At 42.9% G+C, this 24,828-nt stretch overlaps 2 protein-coding genes across 11 annotated transcripts in view; both read left to right on the forward strand.

Moving 5' to 3' along the window:
* The window catches only part of ABAT (4-aminobutyrate aminotransferase), a 196,129-nt gene that overhangs the window by 131,506 nt on the left and 39,795 nt on the right, over positions 1–24,828 (forward strand). Inside the window, exon 1 of one of the 3 annotated variants that reach the window (XM_083473766.1) lies at positions 23,932–24,040. The exons of 1 other annotated variant lie outside the window; for it this stretch is intronic. The gene's annotated coding sequence lies outside the window, so the exon portion shown is untranslated. Of the gene's footprint in view, positions 1–23,931; positions 24,041–24,828 lie in introns of those variants that run through there. One more of the 3 variants, XM_083473767.1, reaches the window with a different exon arrangement.
* Positions 2,735–18,149, forward strand: METTL22 (methyltransferase 22, Kin17 lysine). Of its 8 annotated transcripts, none has more exons than XR_014519028.1 (12): positions 2,735–2,864; positions 5,817–5,970; positions 6,970–7,335; positions 8,170–8,210; positions 8,296–8,440; positions 8,650–8,721; positions 9,801–9,854; positions 11,642–11,722; positions 12,762–12,864; positions 13,834–14,002; positions 15,336–15,498; positions 16,762–18,149. XR_014519028.1 is itself a non-coding variant. In XM_083474886.1 (12 exons), the coding sequence occupies exons 1-11, from the start codon at positions 2,817–2,819 to the stop codon at positions 15,432–15,434; spliced, it is 1,332 nt and encodes a 443-aa protein (XP_083331012.1). In that variant the 5' UTR covers positions 2,735–2,816; the 3' UTR covers positions 15,435–15,441; positions 16,926–18,149. The 8 variants fall into 8 exon arrangements, 4 of the variants coding, with proteins under 4 accessions (XP_083331012.1, XP_083331011.1, XP_083331013.1 ...); XR_014519029.1 differs by having other exon boundaries at positions 16,926–18,149; XM_083474886.1 differs by having other exon boundaries at positions 15,336–15,441; positions 16,926–18,149.

The raw sequence follows: 24,828 nt of genomic DNA on the forward strand, positions 1-24,828 counted from the left end.
TGCTGCCAGTCAGTGTGGACAATACTGAGCAAGATAAACCGATGGTCTGACTCAGTAGAAGGCAGCTTCCTATGTTCCTGTAATTACATTTCTGCCTTTTTCCCAGTGAGCTCAAGGTGGCAAAAAATATTGAAAGGACCAGTGAAAACAGTTAAGAAGACAAATATTTAAAAACAGGTGCTGAAAAGGGTACAGTGAAGCCACCTGCCTGATGTAAATAGGCAGGGAGTTCCAAAGAGCAGATACTGCTACACTAAAAGTTTTCATAACGAAGATTGATTTCTCACGAGCTCAGACTAGCAGAAGATTTTAAAAGATTACCCACCACAAACTTACAAACAGAAAACAGAACACTGTACCTGAGAGAGGAGAGATAGGAAGTCTTGGAACACATACTACAGGTTGCCATATCCTCCAACTTCCATATCTGAGTGGAGTTTTTATTCTGTGGTACTAGTCTGTTGCTGGGGAATCCCTTCATTGACAAGTTCCTGAATGTCAGGTGTTTGCTCCACTGGTTAAATATATACTTAGTGGGAGAAAACAAGTGTTCTGTGATATGCTGTCAACAAAACAAACCTTCTCAGCCTAGATAATGTTGGCGGGGCCAGTCTTAATGCTATTCAGAATGTGGCAGCTGCCTCAGGAAGCAGAAAATAGGGGGCGATAGGGGGCAGCTCCCCAGCTGTTCCACCTGAGACACCTTCTGTTGGAAGGCAAAGATATGCATGCCATGCAGTCTGTCCTGCCACCTTCTGCATCCCACGATTAGCCACCTGCCCTCAGGTGCAGTGGAGGACATGATCCCATTTGCTAGTATTCACACATGATTTGCTAGCATTGGCATGTGATGAGAACATAAGAAGAGCCCTACTGGATCAGGCCAATGGCCCATCAGTTCCAGCATCCTCTTCTCACAATGACCAGCCAGATGCCCCAAAGGGAAACCTGTAAGCAGAACCTGAGCACAAGAACAACTCTTGCTTCCTGCAGATTCCAGCAAGTGGTATTCAGAAGTATGACTGCCTATGACCTAGCAGCCATTATTGGTCTTCTCCTCTTCCATGAATCTGTCCAATCCTCTTTTAAAGTCATCCAAGTTGGTGGCCATCACTGCCTCCTGTGGAAGCAAGTTCCATGGTTTAACTATATGCTGTGTGAATAAGAACTTTCTTTTATCTGTCCTGATTTCTCCAGCAGAAAAATGTCTTGGGCTGGCTCTGCCATTTGGTGCACATCATGCACATAAAATATATGAGGGGGAGCAAGCTTGAGCCCAGTGGCGTAGCATGGGTTGTCAGCATCCGGGGCAAGGCAAGTAATTTGCACTCCCTAACCCGTGGATTTTAGCACTCGGGGCAGAGAGCTGCGAGTGCGAGCACCCCCCCAGATGTTGTGCCCGGTGCAGCCAGCCCCCCCTGCACCCCCTACGCTACGCCACTGCTTGAGCCATATTGCATTTGCCCATCACATATCCGTCAATGAGCACAGGAATGTAGAAAGCGGCCTTATCAGACTATGGGGTCAGCTACAATGGGCAGGAAGGTTTTGGAAAGGAATCTTTATTTTCATCTTAGAATAAGAGTGATGGCTGAAAGATGCTGTTCCTGGCAATCTTGACATTATTAGCTGTTAGATTATGTGATTGTTTTACATGATTTTAACTGTTTTAAAATTTATTTTCAATTGTATTGGTTTTTTACTGATGTATTCACTGTCTTGGAAGGATATAAATTTAATTAATAGTAAATAAAATACAGCAGACCCATCAAAATTAATGTGACTAATTTATGTCAATTGATTTCAATGGGTCTGCTCTGGGTATGTCTTAATTGGATATGACTGTAAGGCTGCTGTTCTTGGGTGATTATGTGGATAAACACTGTTAGTATATTTGTTTCATTTTAATGGCTTTTATTGCATATTGCATTTTGCATGTTATTGTCACAGAAAATCATGTCATGATTCCTCAAAGCAATAAATTAATTGAATTGTAATCCTACCAGATTAGTTATGGTATCTAGCCAGAATTCAGTACTCTGAGAATATCAGTTTTTATTTTATTACAAAGATGTATCCCTGTGCAATCCTTTACATATCTATTCACAAGCAAGACCCACTGTACTCAATAGGAGCCCCACTGAATTCAGTTGACTTATTTCAATTGGGTTTTTCAGTAGGGAGGTAAAAGATTGCACAGGGACTATAATCTTTTTTTAATGAAAATTTATATTCTAGGAGCACCAATTTCTCTTCCAGGTACCAGATCTTTTTACTTGCAAGGTACAATTAGAAGTACAATGATAAGTTTGATATTATTGTCTCATTGCAACTATTTTGATTTTACTTGGAAAGCTGCCTTGGAAGGAGTTGTATCCTTAAAGACAGGACACAGATAAGCTAAACAAATAAATTCTCAGAAAGGAACTCCACGTTTTAATAAGGAACATTTTTTGTGGTTTTTGAACTGGGAAAATGGTGGTGTGGAGGGGGCGGGGGGGTTGAATAAAAAGGGCAGAGATCTGCCATATTGGCCCAGCAGGGCTAACATCTGGAATATTTTCCCCATCCTCTCTGCCCCGGCCCGGTCTGAAATGAGTTTGGTCCTCGCAGACGGAGACCGTTGCCATAGTAACTCTGGAGCGCGGGAGGGGTGACAGCAGTAAGCCAAACAGGGGCTCGTTGCCGCGACAACAGAGGGAAGCAGGAGTCGGTTGGGCTGACAAACGCATCAGTTAAGCTAGGTGGGCGGGCCGCTGCTACGGGAAACAGCGCGCCGGAAGTCGGGGAGAAGGGCGGAAGCGGCTGAGGGCAAAATGCAAAATGGCAGCAGCGGCGTCAACGAAGCTGCCGCGAGAGGGGAGGTGAGAGTCGCCATTACACCCACCTTGGGCAGGAGAGAGCCCTCGCTCCGTAAGGCGCAGCCTTCTGTTGCGTGTTCCACCCCATAACAGTCTCCCAACCCCTTGAAACGGCTGTCGTTTGTTGCCTACTTGGAGCCTTAGCTTGTTTTAACAACTGGCAGCGTGCGGAGAAGTAGAAATGGGAGTGCTTCTGTGCATGTGCAGAGTGGAATGCTTCCCGCTTGCCTTCTGTGCATAGGTGTTTTAAACTTAGAAGGGAAGGAGTATTATAATGGGGAGGCGGGGGAATTCTGGGCGTAACATTATTATGGACCAAAACAAATAAAAGTCATTTTGGCTGTCTGAAAGAGGGAGTGAAAGAGACTGTTTTTAAAACTTCATGCTGCACTTCAAACAAATTGATCACTGAAATCATATTAACAGTTACTAACAGAGATTAAATCTTTATAGCAAAACGTGTTGGCTTCTGGCTGACGAAGGCAGAAGCTGAAACAGCTTGCTTTAAAGAATTAGGCTGCAAGCCTAACTCTACATACCTGAAAGTAAAACCCATTGAATTCAATAGGACTTACTTCTGGGGTGACATGATTAAGAGTACACTGTTAATCTGTTTTGTTAGTTCTTATATACTGGGTTGCACATTGCCTAAAAATATATAGCCTAGCCATTTAATATATTGTTGTTTAGTCATTTAGTCGTGTTCAACTCTTCGTGACCCCATGGACCAGAGCACGCCAGGCACTCCTGTCTTCCACTGCCTAACCATTTAAATTGACTTTGCTACACATGGTGCTAGGATAGCCAACCTGGTGCCCTCCAGAAGTCCCCCACCACCAATGTATATAGCCCTTAAAAATAAGCCTAGTTTATAGGAATGTGAAATATTAATCTCAATCTTTGTATAATGTGGGTTTTGTTTTTTTTCTATTTATGACTACTTCATATGCTATAAATCCTTGTTTTTACTCTTAATTTAAATAAAAGATTTTTTAAAATAACAAATCCAGTGAAAGACAGCATATGAATTAGTCATAAATCGGGGGGGGCAAAGATAGTGTGCTCCTTTCATTAAATTTGGTGCAATCCTGGGTGAAGTTTTGTTGTCATTCTAGGGTGAAAAGAGAGGCTACCAGTTTTGTTTTCAGAATTTCAAATACCTTATATATATATATATATATATATATATATATATATATATATATATATATATATATGGGGGGGAGTATCATGTTTTCAGCAACAGTTCCTGAACTTCACTAAAAAATGTGACTTAGCCTTGAGCATGTACAGAAGAATGGCATACATTCTTACTGAAAAGTAAAATAATATTCAGCACCTCATCTCAATAATTTTGGAAGTAGAAGGTTGCCAGACTTAAAAAAAAAAAAATCAGTGGCTTAACACAGAATTTTAATTACTGGGGCATTTCTGACCACCGACCTCCTTGTTGCTAACAGCTTCACCCGCTTCTGCATATCAGGCAGAAGTTGAAAATAAAGGAACTGGGCCAGGAAAGAGCAATGTTAACCTTAGTCAGACGTGATCATCTCCCCGCAAGCCACCACATATTGATGCAGATTAAATGTACGTACTATTTCATAGAAGCATAGAATTGTACCGTTGGAAGAGACCATGAGGATCATCTAGGATCTTTTGCCCAATGTGGGGCTTTAATCCATGACTCTCAGATTTAGAGTCCCATGCTCTACCGACTGAGCTATCCACAGCACTGCATCAGAAATGAATACTGAACATTAAGAATGTGATAAGAGCCCGCTGGATCAGGCCAGTGGCCCATTGAGTCCAGCATCCTGTTCTCACAGTGGTCACCCAGATGCCTGTGGGAAACCACCAAGCAGGACCTGAGCACAAGAGCACTCCCCACTCCTGTAGTTTCCAATAATTAATATTCAGAATCATTATAGCCATCGTGGCCATTATTGCCCCTGATGGCCTCATCCCCCTTCTCCATGAATTTGTCCAATTCTCTTTCAAAGCCATTCAAATTGGTAGCCATCGCTGTCTCCTGTGGGAGTGAGTTCCATAGTTTAACTATGTGCTGTGTGAAGAAGGCTGGCTTTTGCTAACCTTCCTTTCCGCACTGGTTGAACTTCTGTGGTGTGATGAAATTTCCATAAACATTCCAATCGCTGAGGGGGAAGAATGAGTTGCAGAATATCAGCAGTGGTGGTGTTGAGGGGGAATTGAAAGGCTAGTTTGGCAGAGCTGTGGGAGCATTGCAGAAGATCTATATGTTGGGATGGAGTGGGACAGGGGGGCAAGAGGCTATGGGGTAATCGAATCCAAGAGGCAGAGATGCTTGGAGGCAGAATAAGCACTGAGCTGAGAATCTGGGTGCAGAGCACATCCTGTAAGAGAGGCATAGGCTGGCCACTTCTTTTTGGAAAGTGCCCCTTTTCCTACCAATGTTGAGCAGGAGGAATGTTCTCTATTGCTGCATATCTCTGCCATTGAGAGATTCGTCCAGTTTCAATAGTTGGCATTCATATGTGGAGGAGGCAAAGGAGGTTAGGATTGTATTTTGCTCTAAGTGTGATACCCAAGCTTTCTATGGCTGTTGTTGGTGGGATGGTAGTAGTTTGTTTACTTGTTGAGAATCATGTGTTTGTGTGAATGCGTCAATTGTATTACATATTTTTATAAAATTATGTTCTTAGATATGCTGTATCTCACCGGGGGACCTATGTGTAACAAATGGCTAATGTGTCAGAAGAAGAAGAAGAAGAAGAAGAAGAAGAAGAAGAAGAAGAAGAAGAAGAAGAAGAAGCAGCAGCTTAAAGAAAGGGTGGGGTGGGGAGCAGTGCCTGAGGAGGTGTGCCGAAATATAGTGAATAGTAATACCAAGCTGGCAGGAGGTGCTAGGTTTTGTATACAATTCTGTAACTATTTATAATTAACATACTAATAGAGCTTTATGTCTTATAATTATAGATGTCCCTTCAGCAGTGCACCATACAAGGTGCAGGGGAGAGAGAGGTGATGGATGACATCACCTTCCGAAGTGACACTGTCCTATCTGATGTCCACCTACACACCCCAAGCAAGAGGCATTTAATGGTCAGGCTGAATGCTGTCGGACAGCCAGGTAATGTGGCTCTGGTGGTTGTTACTGTTACTTGCACACAATTATCATAATCCCCACTGAGAGCTTTCTTCAACAGCTGTGTGTGTGTGTGTGTTTTAAAGAAGTTGCCACACTAAAAGTGTTAGCTGGTCAATAGCAAAGCTTACCACCGCCTTGACGGGTCTCGCCACCATCCTCTTTGGTGGAATCTCTCCATTTACATTGAGGCTCTTTGGTTGTTAACATTGCAACTAAGCATATCCTGTGTTTAGCAGGAATTTCTATCCTTTGCAGTAGACAGTGCCATGGATAGCGGGTGGAGCTTGCCAGATGTAGCAGTACCTACTTCCTGGGTAGTGGAAAGGAAAGGGGCAGGGAAGGTTTCCAGAGCAAGTTATTTGACCCTAATCAAGGCTGAACTTGTGTGTGCCAAGTGCTATATTGTGGAGATGCCACAATCGTTTCCTATTGGGCTCATATCAGGATTGACAACTGAGGGCTCCAGGGCCAACTCTGGCACATGCAGATGCTAGTAAATGGTGTGGAAGAAGCATTAAATGTGGCAATAGGACTTTCTGGCTGCTTCATCGGGGACTTGCTGCTTGGAGGCAAATGCCCACCACTCTTCCTCCATCCCATAAATCCTGGCTGAGCAGGTTTTTGGAGAAGACAAGCTGGGGAACTAAGACGTTGCTAAGTACAGCAGGCACTTGACAGTGTAAGTGCAGGCAGTGTGAAGTTAGGGTACTTCAGGAAAGTTTATCAGGTTCAGTAAAAACAGGTATCATAGCAATGGAGGAAAGAGGCCAAACCAACAGTCATAATACAAAATTCAGACACACCAGGAAAGACTTGGCCAAAATAGGAGATCATATGTGTGACTTACGAATGGGCAAATGTCGGGAAAATCTATTTAGAGAGTAAGGAAAGCGATGGTGATATTCCCGCATTCTTTGTTATGGTTTTGAAGGTTGACTGGGCTTTGATCACCGTGTTTGACTTCAGATTGTTGCCTCTTAGTGTTTCTCTCACAGTTCAAATTCATTTTGGACAAAAGCAATCAGAAGACTGAGAAGGAAGTGAGTGGCTTTGAAAAAGAAAACCTTAAACACCAAGACAAATGTGGAGAGGGATTCGATGCGGAGGATCCTGCTGATGACCACGTTACTCTGAAAAGCACTAACAAGGAAGAGAACTCTTTGAAAGGAATTCAAGCTTTGTTAGACAAAGATGGGGATTTGGAGGTTGTCCGGAAGCCTCCGTTACTTGATGCAGAAGCTGAAGACCTTTCAAGGGACAAAGTGTGCCCCATCATTTTGATGAAAGGTGGAGAAGTCTTGGAAGAACAGGAGCAAGAAAACAATTGCTATGATATTATTAAAATAGGTCAGTAATGTAGTATATGGGTGTGGCATAAAATAATTTGCATTTCATAACATGATCCAGAAGTACTCATTGAGATGTGAGCATAGAGAGCCAGTTTATATACTTTATTCCTCCCTCTACATCTGCACATGAAACCTTTTACCGGTACACCTTTTGGATTGAAATTGATAGGAAATGATATGCACTAATGGCAAGCCAATCAGTCTCAGGAATTTCCCCATGCCAGCTAGTTTGATGAGCTGGTTAGACTGTTGAGCTAGAACTGGGGAGAGATCAGGCACAAACCCAGACTTGCTTATAAAGCTGACTTGGCAACGTTGGGCCAACCATTTTCTTTCAGCCAAATCTACCTCACAGGGTTGTGAGGATAGAGGAGGGGCATGTGTGCTGCCTTGCGCTCCTTGGAGGAAAAGCGGGATATACATTTCATAAGTGCCCCTTCACAAATGTGCCCTAAGGCAACAGACTATATCTTGTTCTTTTCTGCTTTGTGTTTTTAATGGAAAAGTTTCAGGGCAAATGTAACAACATAGAAGAGCCTGCTGAATCAGCCCATTGGGCTATCTAGTCCAGCATCCTATTCTCAGTGGCCTGCCAGAAGCCTGTGGGAAACCCATATGCAGAATCCATGGACAAAAGCACTCTCCTCACTTGCAGTATCCCAAAAACTAGCATCCAGGGGTATGTTTCCTCTGACAGTTGAGGTAGAATATAGTCATTGTTGAATATAGAATATATTAGAATATAGTAGCCATTGATTGCCTTATCCTCCCTAAATTTACTGTACGTCTAACATGAAAAAATGGGCCCCTTTTCATGTTCTTCCTTTTTCAGAGCACGCCATGGCAACCCCTTTAGAAGATGTTGGCAAACAGGTGGGTAGCTACATTGCCAGCTCTTCTCTTGCTCCCTTGATCCTCATGTACCAGACTGTGCTCCCTTTTGCCTCCTGTCTTGAAGGTCTGGCGAGGAGCCTTCTTACTTGCAGACTACATCCTCTCCAAGCAAGATTTGTTTAAGGACTGCACAGTGCTGGAGCTTGGGGGCGGCACCGGAATTGTCAGTATCATCATGGCAAAGGCAGCCAAGGCCATTTATTGCACAGGTATCTATTTAGGACAGTTATCTTTGATGTTCGTGATGTTGCTTTTATTTTTATCAGAAAGCTTGAAAGAGCAGTAAGTCAAGCTGAGTTGTTGAAAGCAGATGATGTTTGAGAGAAGAGACGTGCCTGCTTGTTTTCCCCCTCTCTTGTTTGTTTTTTTCATTTCTTCTCAAAGTGTTACTAACATTTGCTTCTCAACTATTTTAAAGATATTGGTGAAGATCTCCTGGAAATGTGTGAACGAAATATTGCATTAAACAAGCACCTTACTGAGCCAGCAGGTAAAAAAAGACTGCTTGTATATTATTATTGTTTAATGGATTTGTGGGGTTTTTTCTAGTTGGATAAAATATCATTCAAATCCAAAATCCTGTCCAGACGGCCACATGAAATATTCACATGTCAAAAAGTGGTTTCTGTTCCGAACATTTCCTTCAGCCACTTCTGCCCTACAAACCTATGCCTGCAATCCTAAACACACTTAATTAAAGAGTAAGTTCCATTGAGCATAGTGGAGTAAAAAATAGACCAATTTCAAGTCTGCTTATAAAAGATCCCTCCAAATTTAAGGAATAATATTTTAATTGTTATTAGAATTATTCAATACAGTGCTTTTGGCTTCTTTGTACATTGTAATGATTTCTGTGTTGTACATTGCCTTCTAGAAAGGTGGCTAAGAGCACAGTTTCAATGGGTTTGGGGGCAGTGAGGACAATCCACCACTTTTCAGGCCCAGCCTTCGTGGGAGGTGTGGACTTACCTTGTTTTCTGCTCCATGCAGATCTTTTATTTTCAACCCCCCACCCCCGATTGGTCCCAGTGGGAAGGAGGAGGAGCTACACCAGCTCTAACCTTGTGTGGATATGGGTTCCCATCCTTGGGTCTCACTGATGAATGAAGGGGCTGGATCTAGGCTGTGTGTGTGTGTGTGTGTGTGTGTGTGTGTGCGCGCGCACACACACACACACACACACACACACACGTGTGCCTTCCTCCCTGTAACCGCCAGTGAATTTATGCCTGCAGAGCTTTCTGAGGGCCTCCACAGTGGATATACCCCCATCAGCAGAGTAAGCCTTTGCATAGTCCTAACCCTCTCTAGCCAGCAAATGCAGAGGTTAAGATTGCTCTGAATTACATTTTATAAATACATCATGGGAAGGAACAAGGAATCATTAGCAAGACTAATTTGGGGGAAGGCGGGTAAAGTGAGGTGGGGGCATAAGCCTCTGCTTGTTCACTATTATCAATTATAGCAATCTACAGTCTTTCTCTTATTATGACACTTTAATGGCTTTAACCTGTCTTCTAAAGAGCATTTGCCACCCACTTATTTTCTTATCATCTTACTGACTTCCAGAAACTAAGATTAAGGTCAGAGTGCTGGACTGGCTTAAAGATGAGTTCTGTATTGGTAAGTAGATGCATCAACTTCTTAAAAGCATGATTTGATGTTCTCTCTCTAATCTGTTGAGCTACTGTTTTCACTTACAGCCAAATAACAATTTAAACCCATGGCCTAGCTTTGAAATAGGTGAGTAAATGAGTTTGCTTCTGAGTATGTGCAAAGTACTGGTACATTTCCCACACCACTGAGTAATCCAAATTCTTTCTCTAACAATAAGAAGTTAGAGAAGTGGAGAGTCAGACTTCAGGGGGTCAAGTGGTTAACCCTTTAAAAGAGATCACCCACAGAGCCATTCTTGTTTTACATGTTATATGGAGCCATGGGTATCCTTTTTGTCAAATCTGAGGATTGCTTGCATTATCAGGGGTTCCTAACCCACAGTTTGGGAGCCTGATCCAGTTCTCCAAGCAATTTTTAGTGGCAAAAAGGAAATACCGTATTTTTCGCCCTATAGGACGTACTTTTTCCCCTCCAAAAATGAAGGGGAAATGTGTGTGCGTCCTTTGGGGCGAATGCAGGCTTTCACTGAAGTCTGGAGAGCGAGGGGGGTCGGTGCGCACACAGCTCTCCCACGGCTAGCGGAGAGCTTGCCGGCACCCAGAAGCTTGGGGCGAGCTGAGCTCAGCACGCCCCAAGCTTCGGGCTTCGCGCAGCGCTCCGCTAGCCGTGGAGCGCTTCCCCCACCCCAGCCCCACACCTGGGGGGGAAATAATTTTTTTTTCTTTATTTCCCCCCAAAAAAACTAGGTGCGTCCTATGGGCCGGTGCGTCCTATGGGGGCGAAAAATACGGTATACACAGCACTTGGGTTGCTGGGTTTGTTACGTAAAGCTCTATAAAGCTTGGATCAAGAATACCTGAAAATTGTCTCACTCCTAGGTGATCATTGTGCTCTGCATCTGAGGTCGTTTGCAAGTACCATCTTATCAGGATGTCCATTCCACACAATATAGAAATCAAGCCTTTAATGTTGTGTTATCTTCCCTTCAGAATTTCCTCCCTTTAAATACTAGGCATGCACAATTTCTGATATTTATTAAAGGTTTAATAGTTACAGGGGGAAAAGAAAAAAACAATAAAAGGTTCACAATACATCAAAAATAAAGAGAAAAAACAAAAAAAAACCAATACAATACAACAAAACAACAAGAAAAGCAAAAACATTTAAAAAAAAACATCCAATATCTCTATATCTCTACCTTTCATTTACTTGCATCATCAACCTCCTCACACCTCCCTTTTTTGTATTCTTGTTCAGTTAGCTATTTCAGCAAATCCTTTCCATCTTTCTTAATTTTTTGTTCTATAATTTATCTTAACACAATCTAACCTTAAATTTCCACTTTGACCCATTAACAATCTATTTTTACTTAATTCTTTATAACATTTCTACTAAAGCCATATAACTTCATTCCAGCATCCTTCTAGCATTCATTAATTTTACAATATTTCTGTAAATAGACTTTAAATTTTTTCCAATCTTCTTCCACCGACTCTTCTCCCTGGTCTCGGATTCTGCCAGTCATTTCCTCCAACTCCATGTAGTCCATCGGCATGCACAATTTCTGTTGTCTTTTCAGTACCTACTGAGGATTGTCCCCTTCCAGCATATCTCTCCTAGTCTGCAGCTTTATCGGAATTGTTTTCAACATGCTTTTATTGTTTTATTGCTTGTTGTTTGCCACTGTGGGTTCCTTTGGGAAAAGGAATGCTTCCTTCTTTAAACTTTCTGTACAGTGTTTAGAAAATGATAGTATCCTTTATAATCAAATCAATTTGCATATTTTGCTGTAGATCCTGATCATTCCTACAGCTGGTCTGAAGAAGAGATTGCAGAGCTTCACGATTTCACCACTGTGATCCTAGCTGCTGATGGTAAGCAAACAGAACTGGAGAGTCAAGGATTCATAGTGGTCGTTAAAGCCCCTGTTTTGTGTGTATTGCGTGCTTCCAGCAAATCTTTTCTGATCATTGTTTCAAGAGTCCAGTAAGACACATTATGGCCACAGACACTGAATGAGGAAACTGACTCGGCTCACCTAGCCCATTGTAAAATATGCACATCAGCTGCATCTGGAGAAACATTTCTTGACGTGGCAATTGAAGTGGGGGGCGGGAAGGAACATTACCCTGAATTTAACATGGTAAACGTAACACAAGGCCTAGAAAAATCACATCACAGTTCAGAGGATTTGTATTTTTCTGTAATGGAAATTGCTTTTAATCGACATGGGGCACCACTGGCTTTCCCTGAACATGCCCCCTTGAAATAAGTAGGAGCTGTGGAGAAACTTACGCCTTTCTTTGTATTAAATGGGGGGGGTCATGCATAATAGAAAGGGGAAGAGCTGTGGCTTAGTGGTAGAGCATCTGCTTTGCATCTGCTTTACATCCCAGGTTCAATCCACCCTCTCCAGATAAGGCTGAGAACATCCTCTTATCTAAAACCCCAGAAACCTGCTTTCAGTCAGTGTAGACAGTACTGAGCTATATGGACCAATGGTCTGATTCCATATATCAGCTTCCTATGTTCCTAACTTCTTATGTTCCTATAGGACCCCAGTGAATGATAGAATGCAGTACTTCAGAATATGACCATATTTGCAAATGGAAGCTATGCCAGATACAGTAGTGTCATATGCCAATTTTAGAGGACCAGAAGTCAAAGATTTAGCTATTTCATCCCCAACTGCACTCACATTTGCAAGATTCCATGTCCTGGCTATTTCCCTTCCTAATGGATGTTAACAAAACGAAACACTGCTGTGCCCCTAGTAATTAAGACTATAGCCATTCTTTTCTGAAGTCTTGAGATGGATAACAAAATATTTTTAAAAATCAACTTTTAAGATAGAAGTGAATGTCTCGTATGTGAAGTCAAAATCCAGATAATCCTAACCCTTTTTTATTGCAGTATTTTATGACGATGATCTAACAGATGCCTTTTTCAAAACGCTGTATCGAATCACTGGCAACTTGAAAAACCCCTCCACCATCTACTTGTCAATAGAAAAGAGGTGACATGCTTTTAACTCTTAATTGGAAAATACACCCACAATATGATTAATTTGTTTTGATTGTTGCTAATGCTAGAAACGTTTTTCAGCTTGGAAGTGGGCAGTCTTATTGTTTCTCAAAAAGGTTTCCAGCATGAAGTTATTTAGATATTTTTAAATAGTTATATAGATGACTGCATTCGTAAGAGGAAACTGTTCTTAAGAGGATGCAGCAAACAGTCATGGTCACCAAATAAGCATTTAAGTGGCTGTCAGGTAGTTTGGATCTCCTTCAGCTAGATCCTCTGTGGCGGAAATTACAGCGCATCTACAAGGCTGCAGAATACTGAAGATCTGTTGAAAACCACTTGCTAGATACTGAGAACCTTTCTAGACAGACAGGCGTCGCTTTTGTGCTTACCTTTGGGAGCCTATTCTTGACCTGCGAAAGCAGGCACTCATGCTGTTGGTTAGTGATTGGTGGTTGAACAGCCCTAAGCTGATCCTAAGTGAATCCACTTCAGTTACAGCCTAAGAGAACCTACAGCTTTGTTGGGTACCATTGTCTGTATCTTTGGTTGAAAGATCTCTGGGAGTGGGGAAAATGGGATGAGAGAGAACTCGGCTGGAGAGGCAGTGCTGGTCAGGATTGCCTAAACTTGAACTACAATAGCTACACTGGGGAGGCATATCTGATTAAAGCAGGGACCTTGAAGAGCTGAAGCTGATAATACTTGGCATTTATATTGTACTACCAGCCTTGTACCTAGTACTGTTGCGGGATTTTGAGAAACCAAAACATCAATGCAATCTTGAAAGGTTCAGCCCACCATCTTGATTCAAAGCGGCATCTGTTTATATCCAAATGTGGATGAAAGCCTGCACCTTGATCTCAGGAAGCATGATGCAAAAGTTAGTTAAAATCTGTGCAGTTTTTGAAAGTTCTGTAGTATCTGTAGTATTTGAAAGTTCTGGTGTATCTTTTTGCAGGCTCAACTTCACCTTAAGACACATGGATGTTGTATGTGAAGCATACAATTACTTTCGAAGCACCTTGAATGATCTAGAAAATATCAGAGATGGCAAAATGAGATATACTGTTCAGCCTGTCCAACTCTCCTTTCCTCAACATATTATTTATGAGCGGGTTGAGCAGTTGGTGGGTACTGTTTGTCTGACAAACGATCTAAAACTTTGAGCAGTTTTCAGTTTAATTGTATTAATGAGACAAAGTCAAAAAGAATTGACATTATCTTGCGGTTCTCTGACCGAACATAGAAGAGTAACCAGCAGTAAGTTGTACACATCACTTTATTTTCCAAGGCTGCTAGTTTTCTTTGCAAACAGCTGAGGAATGGATGATAAGTGGTGAAAACAGGCATGGGGTTTTAAGATATGAATTCAGTTGTTTTAGTGTTTCTTGTAAACTGCCTTGGGAACATAATTGAATGGATGCATAAAAATATATGTAAGAAAGAAGCAGAATCGCATTAGATTCTTCACACTTGTGTTAGTCCAAATTTGCAGGTTTCAAAGGGCACAATCATTTATTTGTACATATATGCATTAATCTATCACCTTACTGGAAAAGACGTGTGCAACATCTAAAAAAAAACCAGTTGCAAAATTTACTGAGGACAAGGTGGTGGTACTTGTAAGGTTGCCACAAGCACTAGCCAGTAGGTCATCTTTTCCCTGTTCAGACTGAACCACTCTAAAAACCTGCAAGAGCTGTTGTTTCCAGAGCTCACCCTTGGAGAGACGAGTATGTGTTTTCCGAGCAGGAGAGCTGCTGTCATCCTACCTCTGACACTTTTAAAATGTCACCTGTGTCTTCACTCAGATAAAGATGATTTACCATGTCAGAGTGATTTACTTTTGTTAGAGGCAATATGCTTCTGGATGCCAGTTTCTGGGGATCATGAATAAGAGAATTTTGTTCCTCTCTTGACCTACGCGTGGGCTACCTGTAGGCATCTGAATAGCCACCGTAATAACAGGACATAGAAATAAAATGACCTTTGGTCTGATCCAACTGCACAGCTTTTCTTAGGTGCACAAACTATGACTGAGCCTGAATGGCTGGACTAGTCCCAGTCCTTCATGCTGCCTGCTAAGCCAGATGAGAAATTAGACATTTATTTTTTTTATTTTGCATCTACTGAATTATATCTTCTTTGTAAGAGCAAAGAATGTGTATCGGTGGCAAATACAGCCGTGGCTGTTCTGAGCGTCTGAACTTCATCTTGTAGCATTAGGTAGATTAAGCTCTTCTTCCTTTAACTCAAAATGCATAATGCCCTTAAAGTAACTTCTAATTTAATGGAAGCTTCTCTGTTAAGACAGTTGATGCATTAGTAATGCAGTCCCAAGTTATAAGTGTAAAGAAGGAATACTGTTACTTTAGAATTTAAAATTTAAATGCTCTGTTTTGATTAACATATTCCCCATGGCAGTTCATCGATTTTCAATATCTCTTCTCTGCCTAACAGGAGTTATGGAAGATTACGGCTGACATGACCACTGAAAGAAGCACATACACACCTCTCCCTGAGAGATTGAAAACCGGACATGAGTACAGTACAGAATAATTTCCCTGTAGGGTTCTGTCTGAAATAATTACCTGAATGGAGCCAGGACCCAAACAGATCCTGGGTATGTGTTTAGAAAAGCATATTAAATATGTGCATAGCATCAGTTAATAGTCTGGGTGTGATTTATGAACGATATCACCCTCTGTGATATGTTTGGTTTGCATTCTAACAACACATGCAGCTCCAGAAGACCATCAGTTTGGATACGGGATGGGAAAATTGCATACCAGGTCTGATTCAGATTCAGATTCTTATCTGAATCAGATAAGTGCTGGAGATGCAAAGAGGTTGAGGAAACGTTTTTTCATATGTGTTGGACCTGTAAAAGGATAGGAGTTTTGGGAAATAATCCATAATGAATTGAAAAGAAATGTTTTAAAGTACTTTTCAAAAAAAAAACAACCACCTGAGTCCTTTTCATTGGGGATAATTCAGACGGAAATTCCCAGGTATCAAAAAGGGTTATTTATGTACGCTACTACTGCGGCCCATTTTTGTTAGCCCAAAAATGAAAGATGAGTGAGGTCCCAACTAAAGAAGAATGGCAACTTAAGCTGAGGGAATATGCGCAGCTTGTGGACCTAACATATAGAATAAGAAAACAAGAAGAACATACGTTTAAAGAAGATTGCAAAATGTTTATTGAATATATGGGGGGAAATTGTGTACACTTGAAAACATGGGCAGCATTAAGATAAATTCAACAGTGGAAGTAAGTTTTGATGGATGTAATAATGGAATACTGAATGGTTTAGTTTATGTAAAATATGCAGGGATTTATGGTATGCAAAATGAACCATGGAAGGAGGAGAAGGGATGTCATTGTTATTTTAAGGATGTTTAAATGAGTATTCAAAATTGTAAAACAGAAAATTCAATAAAAAAATTCTATAATATATATATGAGAGAGAAAATTGCCTACCAGGGAGCACTGCTAGTTTACTAGGTGCCTCCTTCCCATTATGTCAATTATATTCTTATAACAGATATGCTTGTGGCACCTTAAAGAGGAACAGATGTATCACTGTGTGGGCTTTTTCATTCACTGGACCCTTCTAACTCGTATGTAGAAATGGTTAACGTTTGTACACATATGAAGAAGTGGGGCAATTCACGGAAACCTTTGGTGCAAGAAATCTGTTAGTCTTGAAGGCAACTTTCACCAGCATGATACCCTCCAGATGTTTTGACTTACAACTCCCCCAGTTTTTGTGTGTGTGGGAAGACGGTGTTGTAGTCTGAAACTTTTGGAGGGCATCACATTGGTAAAAGTGCCTTTAGGTGCTATGAACAAGACAAGCAGATGGTATTTTTTTGTCCTCAGTCTGCTGCTGTGTCTGCTCTTCAGTGTTACAATTCAAAATCCCAGGCCAAAGTAACCTCCGTTCTGTAGTAAGGATAAGAAAGCTGAATGTTACCATCACCTACATGCCTTAAGCAAAATCATGCTATTGGCTCATCTGTGTAATTTATCTTGTTTCTGCTCAGCGTGGAGAAGTCCAAGAAGTTCCAATCCCTAGGTAACGGTCAACCTGCTCCTCTCATTTCTGAGAATTCACTGCTCATTACCTACCTTTGGAGACACTCAGCATACTGATTTCTATGTCCAGGAACAAATTCCTGTGCAGTGAAGCAGCCCTCCCTGGGCAGACAGACCACAGGGACTCTCCTTCACAGGAATCCTGCTTCGAAGAAATGGGGCTGTAAGTGAGGAGGACACTCTGTGGAGAATCAAGAGGCTCCATATACCTTAGAGCCTGCCAGCAGAGATGAAGACGAAAAACTGGTTCAATCGCCCTCAAGGGTTGGGAAATCAGGAACTGGTATGAACAACGTTGGACTTGTAATGGTAGTGGAGCAGAAACCAGGTTCCAATTCAAACTGAGTCATGAAACTTGGGCCAGTCATTCTCTCTCAGACTAACCTACCTCACAGGGTGGTTGTGAAGATAGTGTTGGGTGTGTGTGAGAGAGAGAGAGAGAACGATGTACAATGCCTTGAACTCCTGTTAGCAAAGAGCAATATAATGTATATAGTACAAATGCAAACAATGGACAAGGTTTGGTCTATCATTGGCTCCTAGCCACAGTGTTTATGCTCTGCCTCTCTGGTCGGAAGCAGTAATGCTTCTGAATGCCACTTGCTGGAAACCACAGGAGAAGAGGGTCTGTGGGTCCTGCTTGAAGGTTTCCCATAGGTATCTGGTTGGCCACTGTGTGAACAGGATGCCAGGCGAGATGGGTCATTGGCCTGATCCAGCAGGCTGTTCTTATGTTAATAACCATAGCAACAGCCAATGAGCAAATAAAATTAAGGAACTGTATGAAGATAGGTGCATCTTCATACCGTTGCTTTATATTTGCTAGGCTAGCCTCCTGGAAGCCCAAAACAGCACCCCTGGCCTAGGAGGAAGAAACGACTGGCATCCAAGATTATGCAGCACAATCATAGAATACGCAAAACCTGGTTGCATGCTTTATTTTGACTAAAGAATGACACAAGTCAATGTGCATTTCAGACCCTTCTGAAAACTCCTTATTAGCAAACGGAGGACAGCTGTGGACTCATCACAGTCTTAGGCATTTATTTATCTCAGGTATTTATATGCTGCTTAATATTCTGAATTTCGAAGCAGTGTACATAAAATGGGGTTGTTGTTTAAAGTAAAATGAATAAGAACTATTAAAATTTGCTTATCGCAGAAGCAGAAAACTACCTGAAAATTTCTGCTGTCAAATCAAGCGCCTGAAGTTCAGCAGGGAGGGGTCTTGTCTAATCTCATCTGGGAGGGAGTTGCACAGGATTGGGCCCACAACGCCGAATGCATGACTTCTGGTCATTACAAGCCAAGCATCTGAACCAAGGGGGACTGCAGAGACACTGACAATATCTGTGATCAGGCAGAGATATAAGGGATTGGGTCGTTCTTAAAGTATTCTGGACCCAAGTTGTTAAGGGCCTTGTAAATTAATAAAATGACCTTGAATTTGGCCCAGAAAGATATTGCTTTTTCTTAGCCACTGCAATTCAAAGCAACTTGCAAAATGACCAAAAAACAAACCCACCCACATACATACGTTAAAACCAAGTGGGGTGGAAATGCAGTATCTTTCTTACTTGAGTTTGAGATGAGATGAGCTGCCTGTTAAAATGGTATCTCTGGTGTCCTTTCAAGAACATTTATTTTCATGAAATGGTAGCAGGCTGGGATTGTTGAATTTCCAGCATGCCCCAATCACATTATTTTGTGTACCATAGAATATGGGGGGGGGGGAATTCAGATGTTTACAGTTCACCACTAGATGTCACTGTGACCTGACTGAAGACAAGTACTGTATTCTAGACATAACAAAGTATAGTGGCCTTACTTGTGAGTATTCTGTCATTGCAGTTATCAGGTTCAGACTAAATATCCACAAAGAGCAGCACTGGAATGTTCTAGGATGGGAATAGGGAGCCTGTAGCATTCCAGAGATTTCAGAACTACACTTTGTACTGTCCCTGCCTATTGACTATGATGATTGTCAGGCCTGTTGGGAGCTGGGAGTCCAACAACACCTGGAGAGCCACAGACTCCCCATCTCTGTTCTGGGACAAGAAGAGACACCTGCCTCTTCTCCATGTGCTATCTATGTAGTCCAGCATTGCCCATAAACATGCACTGAAGGAGCTGGTTGGTAAGAGAGGAGCCAGTCCTTCAACCAGCTTGGTTGCGAGCACACAGAGGTAACTGAGCCACATTAAGCGATCTTGTGTTGGAAATTCCAGTGTTTTTCTTTTGGGCGAGATTTCTAGCCAGACTTTTCCCACTGGAGATTTGATTGCACAGTAGTTTTCTAAGAACAAAAGTACAGTTGTTCTATTGAATGATTTGAGTATTTCCTATACAAAAGAAAGATTAGGTTAAGAGGGTTGCTGGAGAATTGCAGCACTGTGAAGCAGAACTATTGCATGTATGTGGAAGACAAAAGGAACAACCCCCTTAATCTCTTTGGGATTTGAGGTGAAAAACAGGATTTAAAAATAAGTCTTCTGCTCAACTCTGCAGGCATCTTTTGTTTTCTACAATCCTGTTCCCAATTGTCTTTATTTATTACATCATGCATATTTTGCACAGGGTGAAAACAGCAATTGCGTGTGAATGGGTGCTGTTCTGTACCTTATGCAAAGTAAGTTGGGAGAGTGATGTGGTAGAATTCTGAAAGGAAACTTGTATTATTGAGAGAGGTTTACATTCTGATGTGCTGGTTTTGCTGCATACTGCAAAAATGCAATGCCCTTTCTGCACTGGGACACCCCAGCACTCTACCACGTCCTTCTGCATCCCATGTAGAATAGCTCTCCGGTTCCGCCATATTTTAGTAAACAATAAATTTAAGACTGGAGGTCACATCTCTTCTGAAATCCAGGTATGAACGAAGAAATTCTCCCCACAATCAGGAACCTCTGCAATAATCAGAGTTTTTGATCTTGAGAATCAGACCTTCATCAGACCTTCTGCACTCAGCCTGGGAATTCTGAGTGGGGCAGACATGCCCAGTGTACGTGGGGAGATCAAGATGCGCACAACTGCTTTCACTTCCCAGTTTAAGCCCTGACACTAATTTTGAATGTGCAATTAGAGCTTACGACAACACAGCCCTGTTTCTACGCTGTGTTCATGTGAGCATTAGCAAAAGGGTAGCTACATTCCACTTTTCCTCAGTATGCTTTTGCATCCTTTAGAGAGGACTACTCCTCTTGAAAGTAGGGCAGAGGAGAATTCTGGGATACTCTGATTCAGCTTCACTTTACCATGAGCTTTGTTTTTGGAGAATACCTTGTCTGTGCATATGCACGATTCAGAAATATGGCACGCCCTCCTGAATAAGCTCTGCAAGGATTGCCTTGATGTCAGCCTCAGATTGGTGGCAAGTGACCCCTTGTGTGATTGGCTCTCACACCCTGTATCGCTTTCTAGGTCACCCTTTGTTTGCCAGTCGGAAGACTCCTGCTGTGTCCCTCTTCAATTGTTCTCAGGCTTCTTGCTCCTTGCTGTCTGCCTCACTCCCCTCACTTGTAAACATAGCTACCCTACACTCTGTTTCCTCACTTGGCCTCTCAACAGTGCTCCCTACTTATTACAGAGGAGTTGCCTCTCCAAAGTCCAAATGCTTATCCTATTCGGGAGACCCCATGCTCACATGCACAAGTGGATCTGAAGATGCCACGGATGAACCTGGGTCCTTCTGCATGCAAAGCAGATGTTCTTCCACAAAGCTAGATCACTTCTCCTGCAGTCTCCAGTTAGGAAAAGCTTGTGCCTGGAACCCTGGAGAGCCTCTGCCAGTTACCAACAATACTGAACTAGACAGGCTTGTCCTCGGTATAAGGCAGTTTCTTATTTCCCTAGGAGCTGCAGGGCAAAACTCACATAGGACCCAAAGACAGGAAAGGCTATGCACTGTGCCTGGACATGTGAGTTTGGAGAGTTGTGAGCCAGTGTTCTGCAGTCCTTGGAGGCACATGGAAAGAGAATTTCACACTAACCAGCCCAATGGTTGGCTGAAAAGCTCTGTTACACTTGCTAAAGGCCATTTGAAGATACAGAATCATATAATTGTAGAGTTGGAAGGGACCTTGAGGGTCATCTAGTCTTTGATGTTGGCTGAAAAGCAGGCTATTCAGGAATACTGCTGCTCCAGCAAATTCTACCTTTTTTTCTTGCTCTTATTGGTCAGGAAGAGACCTGAGCAGAGATCTAAGCTCTCCCTCCTCCCTTCATCTCACCAAATTTGCCTGTCATTCCTTTGAAAATCTCAGCAGAGCTGTTTTCCCAGAACGTTGCCATCTTTAATTGTACATCATGCACTTAAACTGTGCTGACATTTGATACGTAGCATGATTAAAGATGTCAGCCCCCACCGGGTATTAATGCTTCGGCAGGAGGATTTGAAGAACTAGGCTGGGACAATGAAGATAATACAATACTTGAAGGTGAGGTGAAGGAAATGAAAAGGGGAAAGGCTTCTGGGTCAAAAGAGCTTAATGTTATTTAACACTCAAATCTAGAAAGCAGAGAGAGTGGCAAGCAATTGGTTATTGGCAGCAAGCTCAAACTGAAAACTCTAACTGAGCTAGAGTAGACACAATGGACCTAAATCAGGTCGATTAAATCAGGTCTACTCTGAGTAGGACTAACATTGGCTAGAACTCAGTTTGTTTTGAAATTAAACTCTAGTCCCAAAATCAATGTTTAGGCAAATGAAGCTACTGATATTTGCAGTCATTTTGCAAATGTCAATAATTCTCAGAAATGGTTTTAATGGATGTATAAATTCATGGAGGATAAGACCCTCGATGGTTTACTAGCTACGATGGCTATGCTCCTCCTCAAAGGTCAGTCACAGCAGTGCTTCTGAAGACCTGCTGCTGGAAACTGCAAGGAGAAGGTACCTGGTTGGCCACTGTAAAAACAGGATATACTGGATAAGATGGGCCACTACCTTGGTCCAGCAGGCTCTTCTTTTGCCCTTACGTTGAAACAGGTATCAAATAGTCAGTGAATATTTGTGTGTGAGAATACTGTGGGAATAGGGAACATCAAAATTTGTAGAGGAGGATTTTGAAAGTAACTTTCCATAGAATCACAGAATGGGAAGGGATCCCATGAGTCATCTCCGTGCAATGCAGTAATTCTGCCCACCACAGCTATCCCTGGGTGGGCTCGAACCACCAACCTTCTGGTTAACAGCCAGATACACTGACCCATTGCACCAGACACTGACATTGTTTCTGCTCTCTGTCCAGGTTGCCTATTTCTCAAATTGCCTACTGGTTTTCTTTGTAGCGCCAATTGCATAATCTGGCTTTAAGAGGGTCTAATCAGAACAGTCGGCAAGGTTACAAGAGGACGTGTCATTATGCACTTGATTATTTACTATCTTTTACTAGCAGGGCCAAGTTCTTGGTTGCTAAATTTCAGCTATAAAAAAGGGCATATCTGAGCAGCCAGCCAGCCTGCCTGTGCACCAATCTGTGTGTTTATCACTGATATGCAGTGAAGAGCAGAATTCCCTAAGAACGTCAAGTACTGGTTTGCCGAATCAGACCAAGGTCTCTGCTTGGAACACACTTGGGTTCAATGGATGTAATTAATCTAGGGTTGCAATCCTACCCCCACTTACTTGCGAGTAAGCCCCATTAGGGCCCTTCCAAATATCCTTCTGATGTTTGTGATTATTTGTGCTCACGAGAGCATGGGGTGGTTATACTTGATCCTGCCTTGAATACTATTTGTGTCTGCAAAAGTTTTGGGGTGGATTTCTTGATTTTTTCCCCCCAGTCAATGCATGAACTGCAGCTTCCTGCTGATATCCTGTAACTGCAGGAGAGCTACAGTTGGCAGAGAGGTTTCCTAATCAATCTGTCTTCCCAGGAAGCTCTAGGAACTGTAGCTGGGGCTGCAGGGGTGGGGGGGGAGGAATTGTGGTCTAATAACTCTTAACACCCTTAACACACTTTAGCTCCCAGAATTCTCTGGGGGAAGGAGCCATCCGGCGGTTCTCAACCTGTGGGTCCCCAGATGTTATTAGACTACAACTCCCATCATCCCTGAGCTCTGGCCTTGCTAGCTAGGGGTGATGGGGGTTGTAGTTCAACAACATCTGGGGACCCACAGGTTGAGAAAGGCCATCATAGTGATTTAAAATGTGTGGGGTGAATGTGGCAAATGCTTACAAAGGAACACGTTATTTACACATTATTCTCTAAGCAAATTACCTCTCAGTTATGTATATACACAGAACGAAGGGGGGGGGAATAGACAACTCACTACTTATACTGCATAAATAAGGACTTTTTTCCATTTTAAAAAATAATACTATCCTCTCCCCTGTTGTAAGTAAGCAGGGCCAAGGGGAATACAGTGGTACAGGGGTCCGTTCTTAACCTGAAACTGTTCTTAACCTGAAGCACCACTTTAGCTAATGGGGCCTCCTGCTGCTGCCGCGCCGATGGAGCACGATTTCTGTTCTCATCCTGAAGCAAAGTTCTTAACCTGAAGCACTATTTCTGGGTTAGCAGAGTCTGTAACCTGAAACGTATGTAACCTGAAGCATATGTAACCCGAGGTACCACTGTATTGTAAGCCAGATCTTCCAAGGGAGGGTGGGAGATCTGATGCAGGTAGGCTTGAGCCTGATACTTCCTCTGCGTTTCAAAAGAAATGGTACCACTGTTAAAAACTGCCCATCCCCAAGGGCTGATCAAAGGGGCCACCTGTCACGGTCTCAGAGGCAAACCCCATCCACTTTCCTGCCTCCCTCCATCTCGCCAACCCCGTCCTTTAGATTTACCCTCTTTCCTCCCAACCGCACAAAACAACTCTTCCCCTCCCCTCCTCAGAGCAGGGGTGTGTCGCACTCGGTTCCTCCCATTGGCCGGCGCCGCAACGGAGAGGCGAAAGCTCGGCTCCGATTGGCTGCGGCGCGTTCGGCGAGCGGGCCAGCTGCGATCCGCCCTCCCGGCTGCTCAGTTGCAAGCAGGGGACCGCGGCGGCGGCGCGGCTAGACGGGGGCGAAAGCGGCTGAGGTCGGAGCGAGCCGGCGTTTGCCTGGAAAGCGGTGAGTAGGGGGAGGGCTCTGCTTCTTTGCTGCTCTTCCGCTTATCTCGGGAAGGAGGCGAGAAGATAGCCTCCATTTTATACCTACCTGTGAACAGGATAGATAATAATTAGGAGCAGCAATCCCTTCCCTTCAGTTCTTAATACAGTAGAGGGGGTCTTTATGTAATCCCTTTTAAGCAATTTATTTTCTTTCCCTTTCATCTATTATTGCATCCCGCTTCTCCCATCTTTTTTTTTTTGCGGGGGGGGGGGAGGGGACATCAATGTGCCTCCCTGATCTACTGGGGATAACATTTTCCAGTATTGCCCCCTCCCAATCTCTTTATTGCGTCCTCTTCTCGGAGATCTCTGGTTCTGTCTGGTTTCTCTTCCCAGTCGCTCTCTTCGCTCTCCCCCTTTTTAGTGGGGAGGCTTCTTATTAGCCCTCTTCACCTCCCCCCCCCCATGTTTCTACCTCTACAACATCCTGCCCCCTCAGCCTCAACCCCTTACGGCAGTGATGGCCAAACGTGGCCCTCCAGCTGTTTTGGGACTACAATTCCCATCATTGGTCCTGTTAGCTAGGGATGATGGGAGTTGTAGTCCCAAAACAGCTGCCACCACTGCCTTACGGTCTTTCTTGCCTCCCGCCCCCAATGTCACTCTCCTCCTCCAGTTCCATGTTGAACTCTCCACTCTCCCCATCATTCCCATTGTGTGTGTGTGGGGGGGTTTCCCTTCTTAATCTATTTCCAGAGCCACCGCTTAATGTCCTGTCCCCCATTTTTCTTCTAGGGAACTAATCCT

Source organism: Podarcis liolepis, assembly GCF_965112155.1.
Source record: "Podarcis liolepis genome assembly, chromosome: 14".
Classification (NCBI taxonomy): Eukaryota; Metazoa; Chordata; class Lepidosauria; order Squamata; family Lacertidae; genus Podarcis; species Podarcis liolepis.

Bases quoted from the DNA above. Each gene is read 5' to 3' on its own strand.
- METTL22 (XM_083474886.1), top strand. From the start codon at position 2,817: ATGCAAAATGGCAGCAGCGGCGTCAACGAAGCTGCCGCGAGAGGGGAG. The intron at 5,971-6,969 runs GTAATGTGGCTC...GTTGCCTCTTAG, and splicing joins GAATGCTGTCGGACAGCCAG to TGTTTCTCTCACAGTTCAAA. The intron at 12,865-13,833 runs GTGACATGCTTT...ATCTTTTTGCAG, and splicing joins TACTTGTCAATAGAAAAGAG to GCTCAACTTCACCTTAAGAC.